At 31.9% G+C, this 23,851-nt stretch overlaps 2 protein-coding genes and 1 pseudogene across 2 annotated transcripts; 2 read left to right on the top strand and 1 right to left on the bottom strand.

Annotated features, from left to right (window-relative positions):
- The first annotated feature begins 1,515 nt into the window (after positions 1 to 1,515).
- Positions 1,516 to 3,474, top strand: LOC124845201 (alkane hydroxylase MAH1 pseudogene; annotated as a pseudogene).
- Positions 3,475 to 4,121: 647 nt separating this feature from the next.
- LOC148190715 (uncharacterized) lies at positions 4,122 to 5,603 on the bottom strand (the record flags this gene model as incomplete). The annotated part of the gene is made up of 4 exons (XM_088101636.1): positions 4,122 to 4,424; positions 5,107 to 5,217; positions 5,351 to 5,403; positions 5,484 to 5,603. Coding segments are annotated over 4 exons (375 nt in total), but the record flags the coding sequence as incomplete, so codon positions are not given.
- Positions 5,604 to 16,437: 10,834 nt separating this feature from the next.
- Positions 16,438 to 18,213, top strand: LOC124823435 (uncharacterized). Its single transcript, XM_047295636.2, has one exon. It carries the CDS (start codon positions 17,245 to 17,247, stop codon positions 18,055 to 18,057), a length of 813 nt encoding a protein of 270 aa, XP_047151592.1. The 5' UTR covers positions 16,438 to 17,244; the 3' UTR covers positions 18,058 to 18,213.
- The last annotated feature ends 5,638 nt before the right edge of the window (positions 18,214 to 23,851 follow it).

Here is a 23,851-nt window from a genome sequence, read left to right as displayed (position 1 = left end):
ATCATCATTTCCTTCGTGGGTGACTCTCTGCATCTCCCACATCTCTTAAGCATTATTACAAGTTGAGATCTTGTAAAACTCATCAATAGTTAGAGTAGATGATCTTATATTACGAGCCCTTACGTCCTGTTGGGATCTTCTTCTATCATCAACATTCCATTGTTCTCACGATTTGGGTTCGTGCAAATTGTTAATAAACACAGTAGAAACAAAATGACCATTTGTGACAATTTCCTAAATCTCATTATCAATAGATTCCATGAAAATTTGCGTTCTCACTTTCCAAAACACATAGTTTTTTCTAGTAAAAAATGGAGGTCTATTGATAGAGGCTCCTCAGCAAAGGTTTGATGTTACCTCGTCTTTTTGAATTACTATCAAAGCAAGCTCTAATACCAATTGTCAGAGCGGTGCAACAAAATGGTTAACGTGTACAACAAACCAAGAGGAGGGCTGAATTGGTTTCTTATCACAAATAATACCTTTAATAATTTTCTTGTAAACTATAAATTCCTTAACAACAATTTAAACAAATTAAAGGGTAAGGAAGAGAGAAAATAACACAAGTGATTTTTATACTTCAACGATTTTAACTCTTCTTGAATTTGCATGACCATGTTTCTTGTGATCGGACCCTTGGTTAGGTGTTAGCCATCACTATCTTTTCATTTACTAGCATGGTTCTGACATTGAATGCATCCTCGTTTATGTTGATGACATCATTCTCATCACCCCATTCTACGACCTTCAAAAATCTATCATGACACTCATTGCCTTTGAATTTGCTATGAAGGATCTTGGTCCTTTGAGTTATTTTCTCGGCATTGTTGTGACAAGACATGCAGGTGGCATATTCTCCAATTAAAGAACATATGCTAGTGACATCATTGGACATGTCGGCATGACCTCCTGCAATCCTTCCGCTACTCGGATTGATACCAAGCAAAAGCTCAATACATCCTTCGACACACCACTTGAGGATCTCACTATGTACCAAACTCTTGTTGGCGCCTTAAAGTATCTCACCTTCACTCACCTTGACATTTCATACATTGTTCAACAGGTGTGTCTTCACATGCATGTCCCTGCACCGACCACATGTTAGCATTGACATGCATTACGTGGTATGTTCAGGGTACTTTATAGTATGGTTTGCACCTCTATCCGACCTCTATTGAGAAATTTACTTCATATACTGATGTTGATGTCTTGACACCATACGCTCCATGTTTGATTATTGTGTTTTTTTAGTAACAACCTCCTCTCTTGGTCTTTATAAAGCTCCAACATGCTTTTTCTCGTTCGAGTGCAAAAGCTGAATAAAGAGGTGCAAACAATATTGTTTTTTAATCTTGCTGGTTCCGTAATCTTGTACAACATCGACGTACAAATAATATTAAGATGAATCACAATTTTTTATGACTTTAAGATCAATCTAAGCATTATTTTTTTTATGACTTTAGGATCGGTCTAAGCATTGTAAACTTCCCATCGAGGGAGTATGATAGAGTGGATATTATTATTCTCTAATTAATTAAATTAAAAAGTATTTTCCTATGATTAAGCAAGTTATTTTCCTTGTAATTAGATTACTAATTTTCTGTGATGTATTTATTTTAGCCAGACAATTTGTTTGCGTATTTATACCTATAAATAAGAAATTACACATTAAACTATCGTAAGTTATTTCAGAAAGGACGAAGACGAAGACCAAAAAATAAAGATGATACGCAACTTTAAATGACGGTTCATAAAACGGAATATTATACTATATTCTGTTGTACGGAACCTCGTGTATGTAAGATCTCGAAGTTCTTGAATGCTTCCACCCAACTCTAAAACACGACCGAGAGACACTTTTGGTTCTGACTAGTACCATATCAATGGCAATGCTTGGTTCTGAAGAACTCTTCATAGCATTTCTTCTTTTCGTCTTAATCTACTACTGGAGGCTCAGCAGGCACACTCTCATCACGAACTGGCCCGTGCTTGGCATGCTACCTGGACTCTTGCTCAATCTGTTCATCATCTTTGATTATATAACTACCGGTTTGAAATACCATGGAGGCAATTTCATGTTTCATGGCCCTTGGCTATCAAACATGAACATATTCGTCACCAGCGACCCTATGAATGTGCAACACATTACAAGCACAAAGTTCGAAAACTACGGCAAGGGAGACGACTTCAGAGAGATTTTAGAAGTTCTGGGAGATGGGATTTTCAGGTCTGATTCCGAACTATGGAAGTATAATAGAAGTATTCTTCATTCAACTTTTAAGCAGGTTAATTTTCAGTTGTTTATTCACAAAACAATTAAGAACAAGATTGAGAGTTGTCTGCTTCCATTTCTTGATCTTCCCTGGAAACAAGGAACAGAAATGGACCTACAAGAAGCTTTTCAAAGATGAACCTATGACGTCATTTGTTCCATAGTCTTAGGATTTGATCCTACTTGCCTTTCCATTGATTTCCCAGAAGTTGCATCTGAGAAAGCCTTCACTGAAATAGAGGATGCTCTTCTTTACCGACATGTCATGCCAAGATGCTTATGGAAGTTGTTAAATTGGCTTCAGCTTGGAAATGAAAAGAAGATGAAAGAAAATCAGGAAATTATTGATCAAATGTTGTATAAAGAAATCAAATCTAGGTGCAAAGTGCAAGGACAAAGCAGCGGCAACAGCACAGTAGAAGATGAGCCACGATTTAGCTTGCTAGATGTTCTTACAAGTAAAGTAGGAAAAGGAAAAATCGATGACAAGTTTCTGCGGGACACTGCAATGAATCTGCTTGCAGCTGGGAGAGATACCATAAGTGCACACCCATCTGTGGAATCTAAGATTCTGGAAGAGATCCGAGAAAAAGTAGCAGTAAGAGAAGGTAATGGGAAGGATTTTGGTGTGGAATGGCTTAGCAAGTTAACTTACCTGCATGCCGCAATAAGTGAGACATTAAGGCTCTACCCTCCAGTACCATTAGGCTTCCAAGTGGTCATTGGATTAATTCAAATACCATGATAATATATTCTCTATACAGCATGGGAAGGGCAGAGGAAATATGGGGGTGAAGATTGCTTGAAATTTAGACCAGAGAGGTGGATCTCCAAGAGAGGAGAGATTATTCACATGCCCTCTCACAAGTTCATTGCATTCAATGCAGGACCAAGAAGTTGTTTGGGTCAAGACATCAGCTTCATTGAGATGAAGATGATAGCTGCCGCTATACTGTGGAATTATCGCATTCACTTGGTGGACGGCCACGCCTTATCCCCAAGAGTCTCCGTTATCCTTCACATGAAACATGGCTTGAAGGTCACACTGACAAAAAGAAGCATCTGACTGAGATCAAACAATCTCAGTTCATAATAACTTAAATTATAAGACTTTGTTGAACTTCTTTTCTTATATGTATTTTCCTATTATAGCTATATTTGGATAACTATTAAAGTTTCATATATGTATTTTGTTTGATTGTGATGAATCTTATAATAATATTAATACTATTAAAATTTGGAATATTACAATATTTTATTTATTATATATTTTGAAAAAAATTATAATTAAGTAAACCTTCCAAAATTAATTTAAATGAAATTTACTCTCTTTATTTTTTTTAATTAACATTAGATTTTTAATATGCTTCACATTCAAGTATATATATATTTATAAAAAATCTGACAACAACTTAAAAACATATAATACAATAAATAACAAATATTATTAAAATAAATTTTAAATAAGTAATATTATATTAAAAAATATCTTTAAATCTAACTATCTTGAAAAAGAATTTATAAAATAAAACCTAACTTTACCTTAAAAAACAATTTATAAAATAAAATTATACTCAATTACCTTTAACTTATAAAAACAATTTATAAAATAAAATTTATACTCAATTACATATTATAAGTTTATTTATATCCAATCAATAGGAGCTTTCCAACATTTCTTCATATTATAATAAGAAAATTCTATGCACGGTTCAAAATAATAAAAAAAATCACAATTAACTCGATAACAATTATTAGACCCTTTTCAATGCCTTTTGACAAATTACATAAATCAACAATATATGATGCATTCAGAGGCAATAAAACCAGAAAGAAAGTAAAAACATCGTAACAAACTACAGACAAATTGCATTCCACTTTATATAGAAATCAAAGGATTTAAAGCCAACAACAATGGCCTCCTCCATGCTAAACAAAGTTATTCAATTGTTTATATGAAATGGCACACGAAGATGACTCAACCAAAATCCCATACTATAATAAGCAATACAATTTCCTCCTTTATACAATCCCTCCCCATCCTCAACTCAATAATCTTTCCTATTTATTGACTCTGCCAACACCTGCATTATTCCCTCCTGCAGCCTGAGCAGCTTTCTTAGCCGCTTTCTCCTGCAATGCTTTCGCATCCCTGCACACAATGTCAGATCAAGGCTTAATCTGCATCATCCAACAATATTACAGTAATCTGTGCTTTACATTGCAACCACATTGCAACCAAATTGGTCGCAGAATTTGGTGATAATTTTACCAACTTTGGTAATTAATCTGGCTGCAAGAATATTTGCAAATATGTTATTGAATTTGGTTGGTAATTATAAATTTAAAACACGAGGAGTTTTGACAACACACTATTTATCACATACACAACCATTAAATTCATTGAAAGACAATAAATAAGATTTGGAGCCTCTGTCATGTCAAATAAGCTTAAATATTTTCTCTTAAAAAATGAACCAAATATGAGTTTAAATCCACCGCTCCCTGACAAAATTAACACAATCAACATAATAATTCAATATACTTTTACCATTTCAGAATAGGATTTTATCTCAAGCTCACAAATATAAATATACTACACGTACAAGCTTAGAAATACAACATAATACAATGTAAATTTTCTCACCCTTATATATCATAATTATAATTTGGTCATAAATTCTAAACAGTTTTTCACATAATTCAAAATAATAATGATTCCCAAGTACAAGCTTAGAAATACAATCATTCTCGAACATGATTCCCAGAAAAAAAAAGTTTTTCACATAAATTATAATATGCAATTGCCAATAGCTTAAACAGAGAAAACGAACCTTTCCCTGCGTTGTTCAGGAGTCAAACCATCATTTCTAGGCTGTTTAGTTTTTCCACCAGCTCTTGCTTGAGCCCTTTCACGATCTCTGTCCCTCTGATTACCACGTTCGCTTCAGTTAAGTACAAACAACGCTATTCAGTGAAAAAAAAACCCTACAAACTTCCATCACAATCCATTAAAAGGAAACGCAAACACAGAAAAAAAAGATGCTCCATATCAAAGGATATGAGACATTGTTTTACGGAATCTTGAAAAGCCAAAGGTGGAGGGGGAAATGAAGAGAAGATGAAAAGCCCTGAACAATGAGAAATGCAAAACATTAGTGAATTGTGAGAGAAGAAAGCGACGAATGAAATGAAGAGGAAAAAGCTAAACCTGAAGATGAGAAGAATGGAGGATGAGGAGAAAGAAGGTTGCAAAGGAGTAAAATAGCGTGGAAGTGGTGATGGAATATGGAATGGAAGACTCTAGATACAAATATGATATGAAAACAGATCAGCGTTTTGTCCAGTTCTAAGATTTTGTATTCTTTTTATGGTGGTCATAAATAATAAAATAATAATAGTAAACGCTAATTCAATATTAATTATGTCATGTTTTTAATTTAAAATATAAAATTATTTGAGAAAAAATAATTCTAAAATTAAAAATAATATTTTTTACTCAATATTTCACAAATAAAAAAATGGTTTGATGTTCATGTAATTTTTTTTAAGATTTCCGGTTTGTTACTATTGGCTAGAGTCTAATTTATTTTATTTCATCTAATTAATTAGGTTGAGCTATTTAAAAACGTAATTTATTAAAATAAATATCTTTACTATAATTTTTTTTAATAATTGTAAGGTCATGATATATAAAAAATATTTATATGATAAATATAAATTATTAGATAATAATGTTTTTCTATTATAGATTTATTTAAGTAGTTAGATTTAATTTTTAAATTCTTGAACATGTCGAAATCAATTATTATTTGGTGTACTGAATAAACAATGTAAATGAGTCCTGATTTTATTCTTCTCTGTCAGTTTTTTCTGATCATATGATATTGTAGTTTTAACAATTGATTACATTCAAATATCAAATACACTAAACTCCTTGCAATGTTTTATAAATGTTATTAGCTTAATTAGTATATTTTTATATAAATTTCCCTCAATATATCTTATTTAAAAAGATAGATATGAAATATGCTTTTAAGAAATAAAAAATAAAATATTAAAATATGTAATTTAAAAATATAAAGATATTGAATCAAGGAATAATAACTGGGTGTGGAGTTTCATTATCACATCTCATTTCATCTCGTGATAAAAAATTATATTCATCCTCATACTTGACAGGTATAAAATATTTTCATCTTCATAAAGAAATATTTTTTTATTGTAATACACCAATAAAATAAAATCTTACAAAAAAACTGATAATAATTCAAATCTTTACATAGATATTTTATCTTTGATCTTGAATTTATCTTTAATGTTGATAAAAAATTAAAATAATAATTTATTATATTATAGTAAATTAAACATCTTATGCAACAATGATAAAATTAGAATTGTAGAATTGTGATAACAAATTTGAAAATAATAATAATTATATAAAATTATTAAGAATATGTAAAAAGTAATAAAATATGTGCATAAAAATGATTTAATACGTCATTAAACAAGTCATACAAAAAAAATATATAACTAAGAGTATGACAAGAAAGAAAGTAACTTGGAGATAAAAAAACATTAATAAGATATCGAATTAATTAAACCTTTAAGAGATAATAAAAATTATTTTAACGAAACAAATTATTCAAATAAAAAAATAATTAAGAATGAAAGAGAATAAATAAGATAAGTTTTGTGTAACATCTTATAATCTCGCACTTGATAATTCATAGTTGATATATTGTAACATTAACATTCCATAATCTCACACTTGATAATTCATAGTTGATATATTGTAGCATTACACCACCATTCACAATGAATATAAAGGATTTCATACATGATATATATGTTTTAACTCAGATTTCAACTACGAACTCATAAATATAACTCGAACTCTTCTAATTTATTCTTCTATCTCTTTCTTCATTGGTGAATCGGATGACATTCCTTCATCTGCTCCCGTATAACGAATTATACGATCATCGCACAAACACAAACAAGTAGGGTGAGCTAACATGCAACAAATCATTTATAAAACATGCATAATTACTTTGATACACTCAACAAACATCATATAATAATTATGTCAGACACCCTCATACCATCATACAACAATCGCATAATAGACACTCATCCCATCATACCACAATCCCCAATAGACACTCGTCCCATCATACCACAATCCCAATAGACATTCATCCGGATGATACGTTGATGAGCGGTCACGGGAGGTTATGCACTTGTGATGACCTCTACTTCTCCTTACAAATACACTTTCAAAATACTCCATATCATCCACAAGGTTAGTCCTCAACACTATGTCCAAAACCAGCACATAGACCAGGACCTCCTGCCCCTCTCACCACATAACTCATCCTTCTCTACTTGAGGTCGGATGATTATTAGAGTATCAGGATAACCTCTAACAATAGGACCCTCAACATCAACATAAACACTAATACCATGTCATTACATAATCTCTCCACGAGACTCATATCATGTTCATATTCCTTAACTCATACCATGCTACTATAAAATATCTCCATAATACTCATATCATGTTCAAATGCATAAATTCAAATTCAACATAATAAAATACATTCATCACAGATTTAATACTAATTAAATATATTACGAGATAACTTAATAGTATATAATCTGTTCAATAAGAAGTAAGTTGAAAACTCGTCGAGTAGACTTCCAAGAAAGAGAGGTACGTCACAATGGACATCTTAAGTATCAGGTCTTTCCTAGCCAAAGTGTTCCTCAACTAGTTTTTAACAAATTTCTTATTTACCGATTCAAAACAACAAGATATAATATTAACACAAAAATTCAATATAGTCAGATATACAACAAGCACATATGTTTTTCATTAACAGTATTCACAAAGAATTTCAAGACATGAATAGTAATACAACAATACCGAATCATAATATAAAAGCTTAGAAAGGTTAGCTCCCCTACCTCTATTTTAGACTTGGTTTCTTGATGAGAGGTTGTTCCCAGAAAACTTCCAGAATCTCCACACTAAAATCCTTCATACTCTACTTCTTGGTGCAAAATCCCTGTCCCCCTTGCTTGGTATTTATAGGCCAAGATTCACCGAAAGAGAGTTTGGCTTTGCACCCCCGAAAGTTGTTTTGTCCTTTGTTTTGTCCTTTGTTTTGATATATATATATATATATATATATATATATATATATATATATATATATATATATATGTATTTTATTAGGTTTAAACCTATGTCCCAAGTTTTACAAGGTGTTTATCATCTAAGCTACTTTAAATTTTTGATTACTTATCACGTTTTATTTATATAAGGTTATTAATTATATTTTACATCCACAAAGAAATTTATTACTACTAGTAATAAAATTGTTACTACTAAAGTGAATATTTTTCATAGGTCTTACATTCTTTTCAACAACAAAAATTTTCAACCTAAAAAATTCTATACTTCAAGAAAAACATATGATAGTACAATTGTTTCACATCATTTTTTTTTTTTTTAAATAAGGCTCCCTTCAACCACTTTGATAATGTAGTAACCATGTATTTAAATCTTAGTGTAGTATAACACGCAATGAACATAACTTACTTTGAAATGTATATAACAGTAATTGTTTATTTGACATCCTGAATTCCAATCATCAATTTCTCAATTTAGATTGTTTCAATGTTAGTGAATTATCAATTAATAGTGACGATAATAATTATAAAATGGCAGAATTAGTTAAAAGAAATTACCAAAATGAACAGTAGTAATTCATAATTCTAATGGTTCGTTATCAACTCAATTAAAGTTTAATTCAGCTGTGAACACATTCCCAAGTTAACCATAATCGCAGAACCACAAACCATAATTCTAAAGAGCCTTAATTATTTTATGCTAAGTCCAAATTAAAATTTGAATATGTCAACAATTTATTTATTTATTTTTATAATTAATTAATTAATTTAGTTTCAAGTCAATTATAACTTCTAATAGTTAAGTGTTAGTATATAATAATTATGATAATATATTTTGATTCCTCAAATAATTATTCACAACTAATTTAAATAAGATTTTAATAAATATGTAATTACCTCTTCTACATTGTGCATTTCAACATCATAATTAAAATTTAGAAATACAATCCTTTTATGCAGATGGGAGTGGTTCCCGTTGGGTAACACAACTATTTATTAGATTCTATTAAATTAAAGACGAAACATTTGTATTGGTGCAAGGTACAATTGTATAATCTGATCCGAATAACATTATACTTTCCCATATTCCGCATTTTGTATATTACTTAAGAAAAAAAATAAGTAAAGGACTATATGAATCATGTAAAGGATAAAACATATTAAGGAGAGAGTACACCAAAAATAAAATAGAAGAGAATAGTTAGTGAAGAGTATAGACAAAAGGAATGAATAGACAATATGAAAACACAATGAATATACCTTTGAGTAAGTTTACCTTTATTGAATAAGCGTAGCTTAAGCAGTGGTTGTTGGTGTGATCCCTTTCAATAATAGAGATGAAAATTGTAGGGTTTTTAATTAATATAGGTGGTTTAGAGTTAATATCTAAGTTCAATTGTTATTGGTGAAAATCTAACAGTGAAGCAAATTAAGAATAAAGCTGAGTATTTGGTGTGCATAGGGTGTTAATATGTGTTGTTATGATCAAATTTATTTTTAATTGTTTTAATTTGATAAAATAATGATGATGTTCATTGTTGTTATATGATTATATGATTGATGTGTGATAACAGAGAGAATGGTGTTTTATTCCACACTTCCAACCTCTCATTCTACACTTTTAAAAATTTTATTTTTAATTTTAATCAATATTTTTTTAATTTTTTCTCTTTTTAATTAAAGTCATTCCACATACTGTAAATGATATTTTTAAGTAAAACTAAGTGAAATGAAATAAATATTAAAAATATCATTCACAAAAATGAAGTTATATACAACCAAAACATAATAAGAAAACACAAAATATTATTACTTTTTATTTAAATTCTATATCATAATCTTATACTTTTATTCTTCATTTTCTGAAATGAGTGTCATTTAGATGGTTATCTTCTTCTAATACAATATTTTCTTGGAGCTCATCGTGTATAATAATTCTTTATACAGAAGTAGGATTACTTTTCTGCATTTCTGTTCTAATATGTTAAAATAGAACAGTTTTAAGAAGGGGTCATGAATGAAAAGCATAACAAAGAATTAGAGAGCCGAATGAATTCCTTGGAGAAAAATATGGCGGAAGCATAATAATTCACCCAGCTTTACAAAAGCACAATGTTGCAGTCAGAATCGTAGATTACACACCCTTTTGATTTTCGAGATTCGCCTGCAACTACTGATGGAGTTCTTGACGTAACTCGATTACAGTTTTCATTTTTGATACAACACAATTTAGGGAGTATAGGATAAAAACAGAACAATTCTTTGAATTGGAAGGAATCCCTCTTAGTCAACCTGCTAGATTGTTGTTATTGTCTATGCATGGAAAGGCATTTTCGTGGTAGTGCCGTTACATACATAATCTTGACTTTTAGATTAAAAAATTGGCAACAAACTTTACAAGATGTGGGCAATCGTTTTGACGATGGTGATTTTGAGATCATGGTTTACTCAGATGCCGGATAATCGTGCACCACCTGTTACTACATTAAAACAAGATTCACCCACTAAAACCTTAAAGGCATATGGTGTAGCTGATTCACAACATTTTTCTAATGGTACAGTGGGTTCGAGGATCTCCTCTAAACACTTCTACCCTTTTTTTAGTTAGTTTAAGTTATTCTACACACTTAGTTAATGTTTTAAATCGTAATTGTAAAAGACAATCTGACGTTCAAGTCAATGATCAATTCAATCAAAGTTATAATAAATTTTTAAATTTACAATAAATACAATCACATGTCTTCTTATCTTTGACTCTGTATTTATAAGCTCAAGATGAGTTTTTGACATGAAAATTTAATAATTGTACTGTATGGTCCTCCCGACCCCGTGAACCGAACGACTCTATCGAGGTCGATCGACCATCTCGGCCGACCAACCACCAGGTCGACCACCTATACTAGCCGACCGACCACCAGGTCGACCGCACGGTTAGATTATAAATAGTGATAACTCATTAACACCCTAATGCAGGTTAAGGTGTCATTGGGCCGTTATTAGGCCAGTGAAAGGTAAAAGCCCACAAGCACATCACAACTAGTATAAATAAAGGTCTCAGGTACGACTTCAGACCGGATTACACATGTTGCATATTATGCATTACTTGTATATTTTATTATAATCGTTCGGTCATTTTACTAACTTAAGCGTCAGAGCACCTTTAACAGGTACGCCCCCATCCGGCTTGGAGAAGGAGGGAGTGAGAGCTACGTCCGACAAGTCTTCGACACCCGTCCACTTGGAGCAACGTCTGCCCAGTCTTCAACCTAGTGCATGGAGCAGCGTTCGCCCGCCCTCAGCCTGCCTGTTCGTATGGAGCAGCGTTCGCCCGCCCTCAGCCTGCCTGTTCGTATGGAGCAGCGTCCGTCCGATCTTAAAAATGCCTCGTTCGTCCGGTCTGTAAGGTTCGCCCAGTCTTATGGTCCGTCTAGCCATCCACACAATCTTGAGTGCTTTGAGTATAAGACGTATATCCGAAACATTTTGGCGCTCATCGTGGGGTCGAACGGGTATACCCATTGTAGCCACAAGGAACCAGCGAGTGGTGTTGTAAAGGACATCGAGTGTTCACACTCATCCGTTCGGCCTCGGCTATCCAGCCTCAAGCTCTCGGCCATTCGGCCTCAAGCTCTCGGCCAGTCGGCCTCAAACTCTCGGCCATTCGGCCTCAGGCTCTCGGCTAGTCGGCCTCAAGTCTCAACCGTTCAGCCTTAAGTCTCCGCCAGTCGACCTTAGGTACTTAGCCAAATTGGGTATCCAACATTCTGCCATCCGGCCTCAACTCTCTGCCATCCGGCCTCTAGCTCTCGGCCATCCGGCCCCAACTGCTCGGTCGTCCAACCATCAACCATCCGGCCATTCGGCCTCAACTACTCGGTTGTCCATGGCCTCACATGTAATCCGCCTTGAGCTCGTCCGTCTACTTGGAGCAACGACCGCCTAGTCTTCAACCTAGTGCATGGAGCAGTATTTGTGTGCCCTTAGCCCGCCCGTCTAATCTTCAAAATGCCTCGTCCGTCCGGTCTGTAAGGTTCGTCCAGTCTTAAGATCCGTCTGGCCATCCACACAGTCTTGAGTGCTTTGAGTATATTATGTCAACCAATAATCATCACTTGTTTGTAGTTGATTTTTCTTGTTTTGCCTAGTAATCATTTTGGGGTAATTTTAGGCATGCAATTATTTAAAACTTTAGGAGTGATATATTGGAATTATGCTTAACTAAAACATTTTACATGGGAGGGTGATGAGTTAAAACGAAAGGGTAAGCTTGTCGTTTCATGATTCCCCTCTTCAGGGCCATTTTGGGTATGATTTAACGTATAAAAGAATGAAAGACCAATTTTATTGGAAAGCTATGCAAAAAGACGTTAAGAAATCGGTACAGAATTCTCATATCCATCAACAAAAATAAGCCATCACTTCAATTACCTGCTGATATTCCGTTTTACCTTATATTATCGTCTATAAGGTTTACTTTTTAATTCTACACTCAAAATATTATAAAAAAAAATTGTTGAACATCTTAAAATAGATGTCAAACAAAATATGCACATATATTTAGAATTTTAGTTTAATTAAAACAAGAATAACAAATATTTAAATTTTTAATTTAAGAGTCACTAATACTTCCAAATATTTATGAATATCAATAAAACTTTTAAAATTATTATACCAGTTTAAAATTCATTTAAATTGAAAAGTGGAATATTATTTTTAGATTTATTTCTAAAATAAAATATATACCAACAGCTGACTATATATACTATTACGAAATCCTATTAAAATTTAGGCTTAAATATATTTAAATTCCTTTCAAATAAACAACTTTTGGTTTTAACCTATGTTAAAAAAGTTTTTATTTTTATCCATCTTAAATTTGAAATAACTATTTTCGTTGATTACAAAATGAGTGAATTGTTTTTATCACCACAAAGTATTTCTCTCTCATTTTCTATCCCTTCAAAACTTAAAATCCCTTCTTCATTTATTTTAAGATGAAGAATTCACTTAAAAAACTGATTTCATTCATTCTGCACGTTAACCGTTAACTAGTGTCACACAGTATTTATAATCCAAATCAATCATTTTTAAATTTAGAGAAATAAAAAGTAATTAAATACCATTTACTATAGAGATAAAAATATATATATTAAATTCTAAATTTTGAAATAAGATTTAAATAACTTTTAGGCTCTAAAATTTAGCATGCATCTATTTTCAATCTCCAAACTAAAAAAGAAATAATTTAAATTAAAAAAATTAAGTATTTTTTTCGTTTTGAAATTGTTATAAAAAATTAAGTTTCCTAAACTAAATTATAGTTTTTCTTTTTTACACTTTATCAAAGTTATCGAGCAAAGAGTAGTATAGTTTTGTAAAATTTGATCTGACCGTAGTAAACACGTCATTTATTAAAGAAAGTATTTTACATAACTTTCACAGTGACTAAATATTTTATAATTTAATTTAAAGAGAAAACACATTTTTTTATAATAATTTAAAAACAAAAAAAATATATTTAATAAAAAAATCACAATTCCTAAATTACTAAATCTTGATAAATTAAAACATCCCAAATCCCTAATAAGTTTAAATTCTCTCTGAATTCATATATAAATATATAAATAATTAGAAGCTTAAGCAGCATAAAAAAAAGGAAGAAATATCGAAAACCTCTGAGAAAATAGAAAGCTTATACAATGTTTGTATCTAGACTGAGCACCCACTTCAGTAGGCAACACTACAGAAAGAGAGAGAAGGTGACAATACACCTAACATCTTCTGGTAGCCTTTTATGATGGGGAACACCCCACCACCACTCATCACTCATCAATCATTTCAACTCCCTCTCTTTCCTTCTTCCTCCAAATGTCAACTCTTCTACTTCTCTTCATTTTTCTTCTCAATCATCACTATTTATAAGGCTTAGTTTAACTGACTCTGTTTGCCATTATTTAAAAAATAAAATATCAATTTAAGGGTATGTTTATTTTAAATTCTATGAATTATCTTATCTTTATGTGTTACTAATGATATATATATGTTTGCTTCTTCTCATACCTTCTTAATTTTGGATGTATGCGTATGTGAAGATTTTAGTGAAACAAAAAAGGTGGGGTTCATCTCTTTTCATCTTTCTTAGTAAAGACAAACAAAAAATGGGTAAGAAGACAATTTGGCTTGCTTAAAACATATTTTTTTTCTGCCCTTGCATACATGTCAAACCACATCAAACTATTAACTGTCTTCTTCATCCAGCATTTATCACCTCAATTAATATATATACATAAGAAATCATGGAAGTGTATCTGATTTATTTGCTTTATCATATAAACAAAAGCGTTAATTAAAAGACATGAACACCATTATTAAGTTAACTTTCTTTATGAAATATTCTCCATACTTATTTTGTGTTTGTGGAGAAAGTCTTTCTCTTATTTTGACAAGAAGATCTTGAGAGTAACAGGGAATCATCTTTCTTAGAACCAAAGGGGTCTGGCTGCCCCAATTTTTTTAATATATGTATAAATTAAAGTAATTTCTTTAATTTTAATATATTATGAATATTTGGTACTTTAAAATGTTTATATGCTTAAAAAAAATATTTTGACACTCACTAATATTTTTTGTTGATACCACACGTCTATATTAAAAATTTCTTGTAAAATGTACTAAGGTAATCTTACATAACTTGAAGTCAACTTTAGAAAAACTAACTGTCTTATACGATTATACGTTTTTGTTTAGCTTAGAAAAAACTATATTTGACCAAGATTTGTTTAGCCTTGTCATATTTTGGGATGTTGCTCCAAGAGAAGAATCATATTTAAAGATACAGATCTTGCATTTAATGTTTCTCCAATATTGAATGTGTGCATACGTGAGAAGAAGACTTTTTTTATGACCTTCACATCTGCTACAAAAATTATGTGCAGTGAATATTTTCTTCTCAAGCTTTATATATATAATATCTCTTTGAAAAGAAAGGTTGATAACCACGAATGTCTTGCTACAAGAATTTGCACAAGAGATATCATAAGCTTCTAAACATTGTAGTTGTAAGAAAGAATATTGTCCATGCTCATTAACAATCAAGAATAATGATAACTTTTGTGTACATCTATCCCACGTGAGTGAACCTATGATCTTTTATATCACATTTTTTATAAACTGTGTTTAATTAGAAGTTATTGTATTTTAAATAATATTTACTTTTAGTCATAAGTGATTCATTTTCAAATAAGACTTAATTTTAGTTATTGAGTTTTAAATAATGTTTAAATTTATCTAAGATTGACATTTCAAATAATATTCGATTTTAGTTAAGGAATATTGCATTTTAAATAATACTTAGTTTTAATCAAAAAATAATTGTGTTTTAAATAATACTCGTTCATAATTAATAGTGACCATGTTTCAAAGAATATTTTATCTTTGTAAAAAGTAATTACATTTCAAATAATAACCCGTTTCAGTTAAGAATGCGTATTTCAAATAATACTTGTTTCTAAGTCAAGAATGACTTCAATCCAAATAATACCCATTATTTAGTTAAGTGTGACTGTTATTTAAATAATACTTTATGTTTTTTACAGCTTATGTAGTATAAATATATAAAAAATGTTTCATTTAGTGCACTACACAAAACTCACAATAAACAGGGGACGGTTATGAGAGAAAGAAATGAAAAAGAAGAAAAACTGCACCTAACCAAAAAGTTACTACATACATTCATTTTATTATACTTTATTGGTATTATTTTTCTTTTTCTTTGCAATGGACACCATCAAATCTATATATATTTTTATAAATTAAAACACCAAATTAAAACACTTTCTTCGTACGAGAATGAGAGCGATGTTACAAAAAAATGTAAAAGTAAAATTAGTTTGTATCCAAAAGTTAGCTTAATGCAGAAATGAAAAAAGGAATGTAATTAAAAAAGAAAGTGTTATGATGAAAGAAAAGAAGAGTTTTATCTTTGGTGCATTGAGTTTAAAATATATAAATAAGTTCTGAAGATCAAATGAAATATGTCTTGATAAATAAATAATATAGCACGATAACAATATAATAACAAAAATATACTAACATTTAAAAACCAGAACATAAGTTTTTATCTATGCCTTTCTCATTCCGTTCTGGGGCCTAAGGTATCCTAGGCATCCGTGTCTCCCTTTTCTTTTGTCATTATCTATGCTCTGTGTGTCTCTATGAATTGGAGGTCCCACTCAGAAAATCAATCATCTCATCGATAAATCTTTCTTTTTCCCTTTCCATGCTCATAAAATTTTCTAATATTTACTGTATCAATAGTTAATTTTGATATAAACGGTATAGTTTACCAAGTCACAGAATCATAAACACCAACCGGTTCAATAGTTAAAACGTAATACACCATTTTCTATCGCTTTTTTTTCTTGTCCCGTTGTGTTTTTCTTTTCCTTTTCTTCTTTTCCTTTTGTTCTCTCACAAAAAGAAAGTTTCTCCGAACGAAAACGTTGACTCCTTGCTTATCCTCATCCCATTAACTACTTGCAAGTATAGCAACCTAACTCCCCTTCTTCCACCAACTTTCCCTTTGAACATTTTCCATCATAAATTCTCCATCTCATACACGATTCACTCCTTAATTTCCCTTCCATAATTCCCCCAAACACCCCGTTAATTAACCCACCCACCTTCCATTTCCCGAGAATATTCCCGGAGAAAACTTGATTTTGTGGTTTCTCCGTTAACCTTCCCAGAAAGTCGAGAGCGAACTTTCCCGGAAAATGGAAGGTCGCCGGAGGATAACGCTTTACGACCAAATGACAGCTAGCAACGACAATACCAACAGCGGCAGCAGCAGCCGAGACTCACTAGCGAGCCTCATGCTCGAAGACGTCGTATTTAAGAAGGCCGAAGCCGAAGCCGACGCCGAAGCGAGCCGTGACCTGAGCCGAAGCCGGACTCTCCAAGACATCATTCGCGAAGAGAAGCCTAACGAAGACGCGAAGGATCGCAACTCCTGGAAAGCCTTCAAGGAGAAGCTTCGGCTCAAGCGCGCTATCGGTTTGGCTTGGTCCTCCGCCCCTACTCACAGTAATAACAGCAATAATAACGACAATGAAGACGGAAGTTTACCTCAAACTCGCCTCCTCTCCGACGACGCGGCGACTCAGCAGAACGACGTCGTTGTGGAGGACGCAAACGATTCAGATCCGATCGCGCGGTTCGGATCTCCGACGGACAACACGGCAGCCGGCGGCGATTCCTCCGACGGGGAGAACAACCAGGAGGTGGCGGTTGGCGTGTCGCTGATGGATTTGTTGGAGGAAGCTGAGCAGGAAATGGATTTGTACAGAGTGAGCGATGATGATGTGGTGGCAGATTTTGAGAAGAGGGACGAAGATGAAGCGGAAGATGAAGAAAAAGAGGGTTTGGTGGAGTATAACTGCTGCGTCTGCATGGTGCGCCATAAAGGCGCGGCGTTTATCCCGTGCGGACACACCTTCTGCAGAATGTGTTGCAGAGAGATTTGGGCCAGCAGAGGGAATTGCCCTCTCTGCAATAATTTAATTTTGGAAATTCTTGATATTTTCTGACCCAGCCAACAATTTTATTTTTCTTCATTCAAACAGATTATTATTACATGGTTACAAATTATGTGATTCTAAGTAATTTAATTTTCAATTGTGTGAAAAAAATTAGTAACTTATCATACATTGTTTGAATCACATACAATCACAAACTATGTAATAGTTTCTCGATTTGAAGGTTGTTCATGTGATGATGTATGTACCTTATGTGGATTCTGGTTTGCTCCGAGAATAATTAATTAATTAATTTTAAAAAGAACTACTTGTATACTAAAATAAGTTTTTTCAATAATAAATTTTGAAACTCATTTTCTGTTTATTTTTAATAGAAAATAGAAAATACTTATAATATTTGAACCATAAAAATTTTAATTGAATTGGATGAGCAAGAAGTCGGGAGTTTTCATTGTTAAGTGTTTTTGGGTTTAAAATATATTTAAAAATATATTAAAGAAAGAAAAAGAAAGACATTAAATGTTCTTACATTGAAGTATAAAGAATTTTGACTAGTGCAATATTTAATATAAATAAATAAAGAAAGAAACTGCATTTAAAAGTATATAGAAACTAAAAAAATATGTTGATCACCCATTTATGTTGAGCCATGAACGGTGGTGGGGTGAGATTTGTTGTATGTGGCGATCTATATGTATTTTCACTTTCGACCTCTTTTCTTTGGTGTGTTTACTTTTTGGACCCACCCAAAGATTGATCAGCTTATCCAACCCTACCTAAGGGTCGTGTGGTGATATACGGGACCAAGGATAACATGATATGGTTTGGTTTAAACTTTACATTTTAAATGTTAGCCAACGGTGTCACAGTTGAAATAGTACAGGTTTTTCAAAACGGATTCACTAAATAAATGAGTCAAACTGGTTAACACATTCTTATGATTTTCTCACAATCTTTATACAATAGGCATGTAAATACTAATGTAAAAAATCTTTGAATACCTGATATTTGTGGATAACATTCGTTTCAATGATATTTTAAATAGATACTAGGTAAATTAATACCAGTTTATTATCAAATATCATATTATTCATATTTACAAATATCCGTTACTCATTAAAAATATGAATTTACAATTTATTTTTTATTAGGGTATGTTAAGTTGGTGTATAATTTATTTCTCTTTATCTCTACCGCATTTAAGATTTAGTGTCAAATCTTAGGTGGTTGAGTCAATAATAGTTAAGTTTTTTTTTCTTCTTTGTCTCTCTTCTTCTTCCTATATTTATTGTTATTTCTAACCATAGTTTGTATTAATGTTTGTTTTACATTGGAAACATTTTTTCCTCTTTAGTGTTGGACATTTGAGAGAAATCCATCCATATGCATATGAAAGAGAAGTGGCAAAAATCATGCAAGAGTTCTAAAAGCACGAGACTTTTTTATTAGAAGTGTATTTTGTTCTGTATATTGTTGGTAAGTGTAGTTTGTTAACTTGTAATCATAATTTATTATTTTAAGGTATAACAATGAAGTTATCTTCAATTCAGGCGTCATTCGCAACTACTTGTGGTTTCTCTCAAGGACAACATTGTTGTGTGATTTTTCTCCTTGCACAAGTCTCTCATAAACCATCTCAGACAAGTAGTAGATTGGTAAAAACCTCAATGTTTTGAACTTTCTTTGTTATATAAATGTATCCTAAAATATTCCTTTTTTCATAGGTCAATTATTGTTAGGGAAATTGTTGTAATTAAAGAAAATATCTTTAGAATATTCCTAATTAGAGGAAATAGATATACAATCTTTTATTTTATTTTGTTTTCCTAGTTTCCCTATTTTCCTTTTTAGGAGAATTAGATTATTACAAATAGAGGATATGAGAATGTATTTTTTATGATTGAGAATAATAAAATCAGTCATATTTTCAACTTGGTATCAGAGTCATAGTTAGAGCCTATCCTAGCGACAATTTGTTGTTTGTTGGACATATTGTTTCACCCGCTATCGGGCTGCTGTCGGACCACCCATTAAAAATGTATAATCCCACGCTCGAGATGTATATACCTCGGTGTGAGGGGGTGTGTTAGAAGTCCCACATCAACTAGAGATAAGGCCAATTCATAGTTTATAAGTGGGTGCAAATCTCACCCTACAAGCCAGTTTCAAATTTTTGTTAATTTTTTCCATCTTGTCCAAAATCAATTTGGAAAAAATATCAAAAGAATTAGGTCTAATAATGGTACTGAATATATGAATCATGAATTTCTCAATTTTTTGTCTCATAATGATATTGTTCATGAACTAACATGTGTTAACATCCCTCAACAAAATGGGGTTGCAGAAAGAAAGAATCGTCATCTTCTTGAAGTAATTAGAGCTCTTCTTTTTCAAATGTCTGTTCCAAAAAATTACTAGGGAGAAGCTGTGTTAATTGCCACATATCTCATCAACAGGTTACCCACTCGTATCTTAAATGACATTAGTCCTATAGAGTCTCTATTGTCTTTTGTTCCTTCTTCTTCCCTACTAACGAGTCTTCATAGTCGAGTCTTTGGATGTGTTGTTTTTGTTCACTCTCATCATTCTAACCGTGGTAAATTAGATCCCAGAGCTCTTAAATGTGTCTTTATTGGGTATCCTTCTAATAAAAAAGGGTACAAATGTTATCATCCTCAGAGTCGTCGCGTCTTTATTACCATGGATGTCACCTTTCATGAAACACAATCCTTTTATGTCAGTCCACCACTTCAGGGGGAGAAAGCACTTGAAGTGGATGAACTCTCCTTCTTGTCATTACCACGTTTGTCTTTGCAAGATGCCCAAGACCTGAGCAATGAAGCTACCGTAGTCCACAATGAGGAAGAAGAGGAAGAAGAAAATTTTTTTGGCAACAAATATGAAAGAAGAAAACAACCCACTTCGACTCTCGAGCAAGAAAAATTGTCTAATCTGGAGATGAGGATCCCTGAAGATATCATTGAGGAGGAGGTAAGTATTACTGAGGATTTACCCATTGCATTGAAAAAGGGAAGAAGATCATGTGCTAAATATCTTATTTCTCAATATGTTTGCACTAACAATCTCTCTGATAAGTACAAAAGTTTTATTGCTGCCATTGATGCCACATAAATTAATACCTCAATCCAGGAGGCCATGAAAATTAAACATTGGAATCAAGCCATGAAACAAGAGATGAATGCATTAGAAAGAAATTCAACTTGGGAGATTGTTGATAAGCCAAGAGACAAGAAGACAGTGGGGTGTAGATGAATATTCACAGTGAAACATAAGGCAGATGGGACAATAGAAAGATATAAAGCTAGATTGGTGGCAAAAGGATATACCCAAATATATAGGATTGACTATGAGGAGACATTTGCCCTAGTGGCAAAGATGAATACAGTTCGAGTTATTCTCTCTTTGGTTGTCCATTTTGGATGGAACTTACACTAGCTAGATGTGGAGAATGCCTTTCTTCATGGAAATCTAGATGAGGAAATGTACATGAAGATTCCCAGGTTTTGAAGTGAAAAATGAAAGAAACAAGGTATGCCTCCTGAAGAAAGCATTGTATGGTCTTAAGCAATCCCCTAGAGCATGGTTTGGAAGATTTACAAAAGCAATGGTTTCCTTGGGATACAGACAAAGCCAATGAGATCATACTCTATTCATAAAACACTCTTCTACAGGTAAACTCACTCTATTACTTGTCTATGTGGATATGATTATTACAGGAGAAGATGAAACAAAAAAATTGGCATTAAAAGATAAATTGGAAGCTTAGTTTGAAATGAAAGACCTAGGAAAACTCAAATATTTTCTTGGAATAGAGGTTTCCTACTCCAAGAACGGAATTTTCATCTCCCAAAGAAAATATGTACTTGATCTCCTCAAAGAAACAGGAAAGCTGGGATGTAGAACCTATACATTTCCTATAGAACAGAATCACATAATTGGAAGTGAAGAAAGTGCTCCTATAGAGAAGGCCCAATATCAGAGATTGGTATGAAAATTGATTTATCTATCACACACAAGACCAGACATTGCTTATGCTGTGAGTGTAGTGAGCCAATTTATGCATGATCCAAGAGAGAGATACATGCAAGTAGTTGACAGAATTCTCCAATACTTGAAGTCAAGTCCAGGAAAGAGGTTATTATTCAAAAGGGTTGACACATTGACTATGAAGATATATACTGATGTTGACTATGTAGGTTCTATTACCGACATTAAATCTACTTCTGGGTATTGTGCATTTCTGGAGATAGTCTGGTAACATGGAGAAGCAAAAAGCAAGATAGAGTATCTCGTTCTAGTGCAGAAGTTGAATTTCGAGCCCTTGCTCAAGGAATGTGTGAAGGACTCTGGATGAAAATCATTTTAGATGATCTTAAAGTCAAAGTGGAGAACCCGCTGCAACTACACTGTGACAATAAGTCTGCTATGAACATAGCCCATAATCCAGTACAACATGACAAAACCAAACACATTGAAATTGACAGACATTTCATCAAAGATAATCTTGACAGAGGATTTGTGATTACAACTCATGTTCCTACAGAACTTCAAATAGCAGATATTTTTAAAAAGGGGCTTCCTCCGGGTAGATTTCAAGATTTTATAGGCAAGTTTGGGAATGATTGATATTCATTTACCAACTTGAGGGAGAGTGTTGTAATTAGAGAAAACATCTTTAGAATATTCCTAATTAGAGGAAATAGATATATAATCTTTTATTTTATTTTGTTTTCCTAGTTTTCATATTTCCCTTTTTAGGAGAATTAGATTATTACAAATAGAGGATATGAGAATGTATTTTTTATGGTTGAGAATAATAAAATCAGTCCTATTTTCGAATGAAATCAACTACTAAGACAAAAAAGCTTGCATGATTGACTTCTATGTTTGATATTTTGGTCCATATATTTATAATTAATTGATTCCTTTTCTTCCTCAATTATTTATTGTAATGTAATAAACAAACTAGCTCATATGAGTGCAAAATGTAGTGGATGACAACCATTATTTGTCCTCATATTACAACTAGTTGCGAAAAACGGTCATAATTTCATTCAATCAAATACTTTGTAACTTTGTCTTTTATATACTAATTGAGATTATTGATTTTTTTTGCAGAAATTCATGAGTTTTACATCAATATCTGATAAATCATTAAGTATTTAAGAATAGTTTATGCAAAATACATAATACAAATGTACAATATTATTTTAGCACATTTAATTGTGATTTATTTAAAACTTTACAATATTATTAATTTTAGGTATCATTTATCATATGTGTTGTCTGTCTGATTTTATAATGTTGTATCTGACTTGTTATGATTTTGTCTAGGTTTAATATGTAGACAGAAATAAAAAAAATATTTAAAAAAACACTAAGAATCAACATCGATTATTATCAAAACCAAAACATAAAAAGGATATTAAGTTTCAGATAATAGTGGAAGCCTAATCCTTTTTTTATTTAAGCAATTATTTTATTTTGAGCATATTAGACTTTAATTATTAACAAAAACCAAAACATGTTAAGTCACAGTTGTTTAAAGAACCAAAGCTTAATCCCTCTTTCTAATTTTTTTAAGCATATTATGCTTCGATTATCATATCACTATGGCCTAATACTAACAACCGAAACATAATTTCCTATCTTTTTTATTTTTTATTATTTAGTAATGTTTTTATGCTTCAGTTCATCTATAATCAATGTCAAATAGTAAAATTTATGCTTTGGTAAATAACTAAAGCCCAAAAACTATACATTTTTTCTTGTTTAGATCTACCTCAATTATCAAAACGAAGTATAATAATCAAAATAACTAATG

Source organism: Vigna umbellata, chromosome 11 (genome assembly GCF_029865625.1).
Source record: "Vigna umbellata cultivar VRB3 chromosome 11, Vumbellata_1.0, whole genome shotgun sequence".
Taxonomy (NCBI): Eukaryota; Viridiplantae; Streptophyta; class Magnoliopsida; order Fabales; family Fabaceae; genus Vigna; species Vigna umbellata.
This window is presented reverse-complemented; position numbering and strand designations above follow the sequence as displayed.

Excerpts from the sequence above, each read along its gene's own strand:
- LOC124823435 (XM_047295636.2), top strand. The coding sequence starts at position 17,245 with ATGGAAGGTCGCCGGAGGATAACGCTTTACGACCAAATGACAGCTAGC.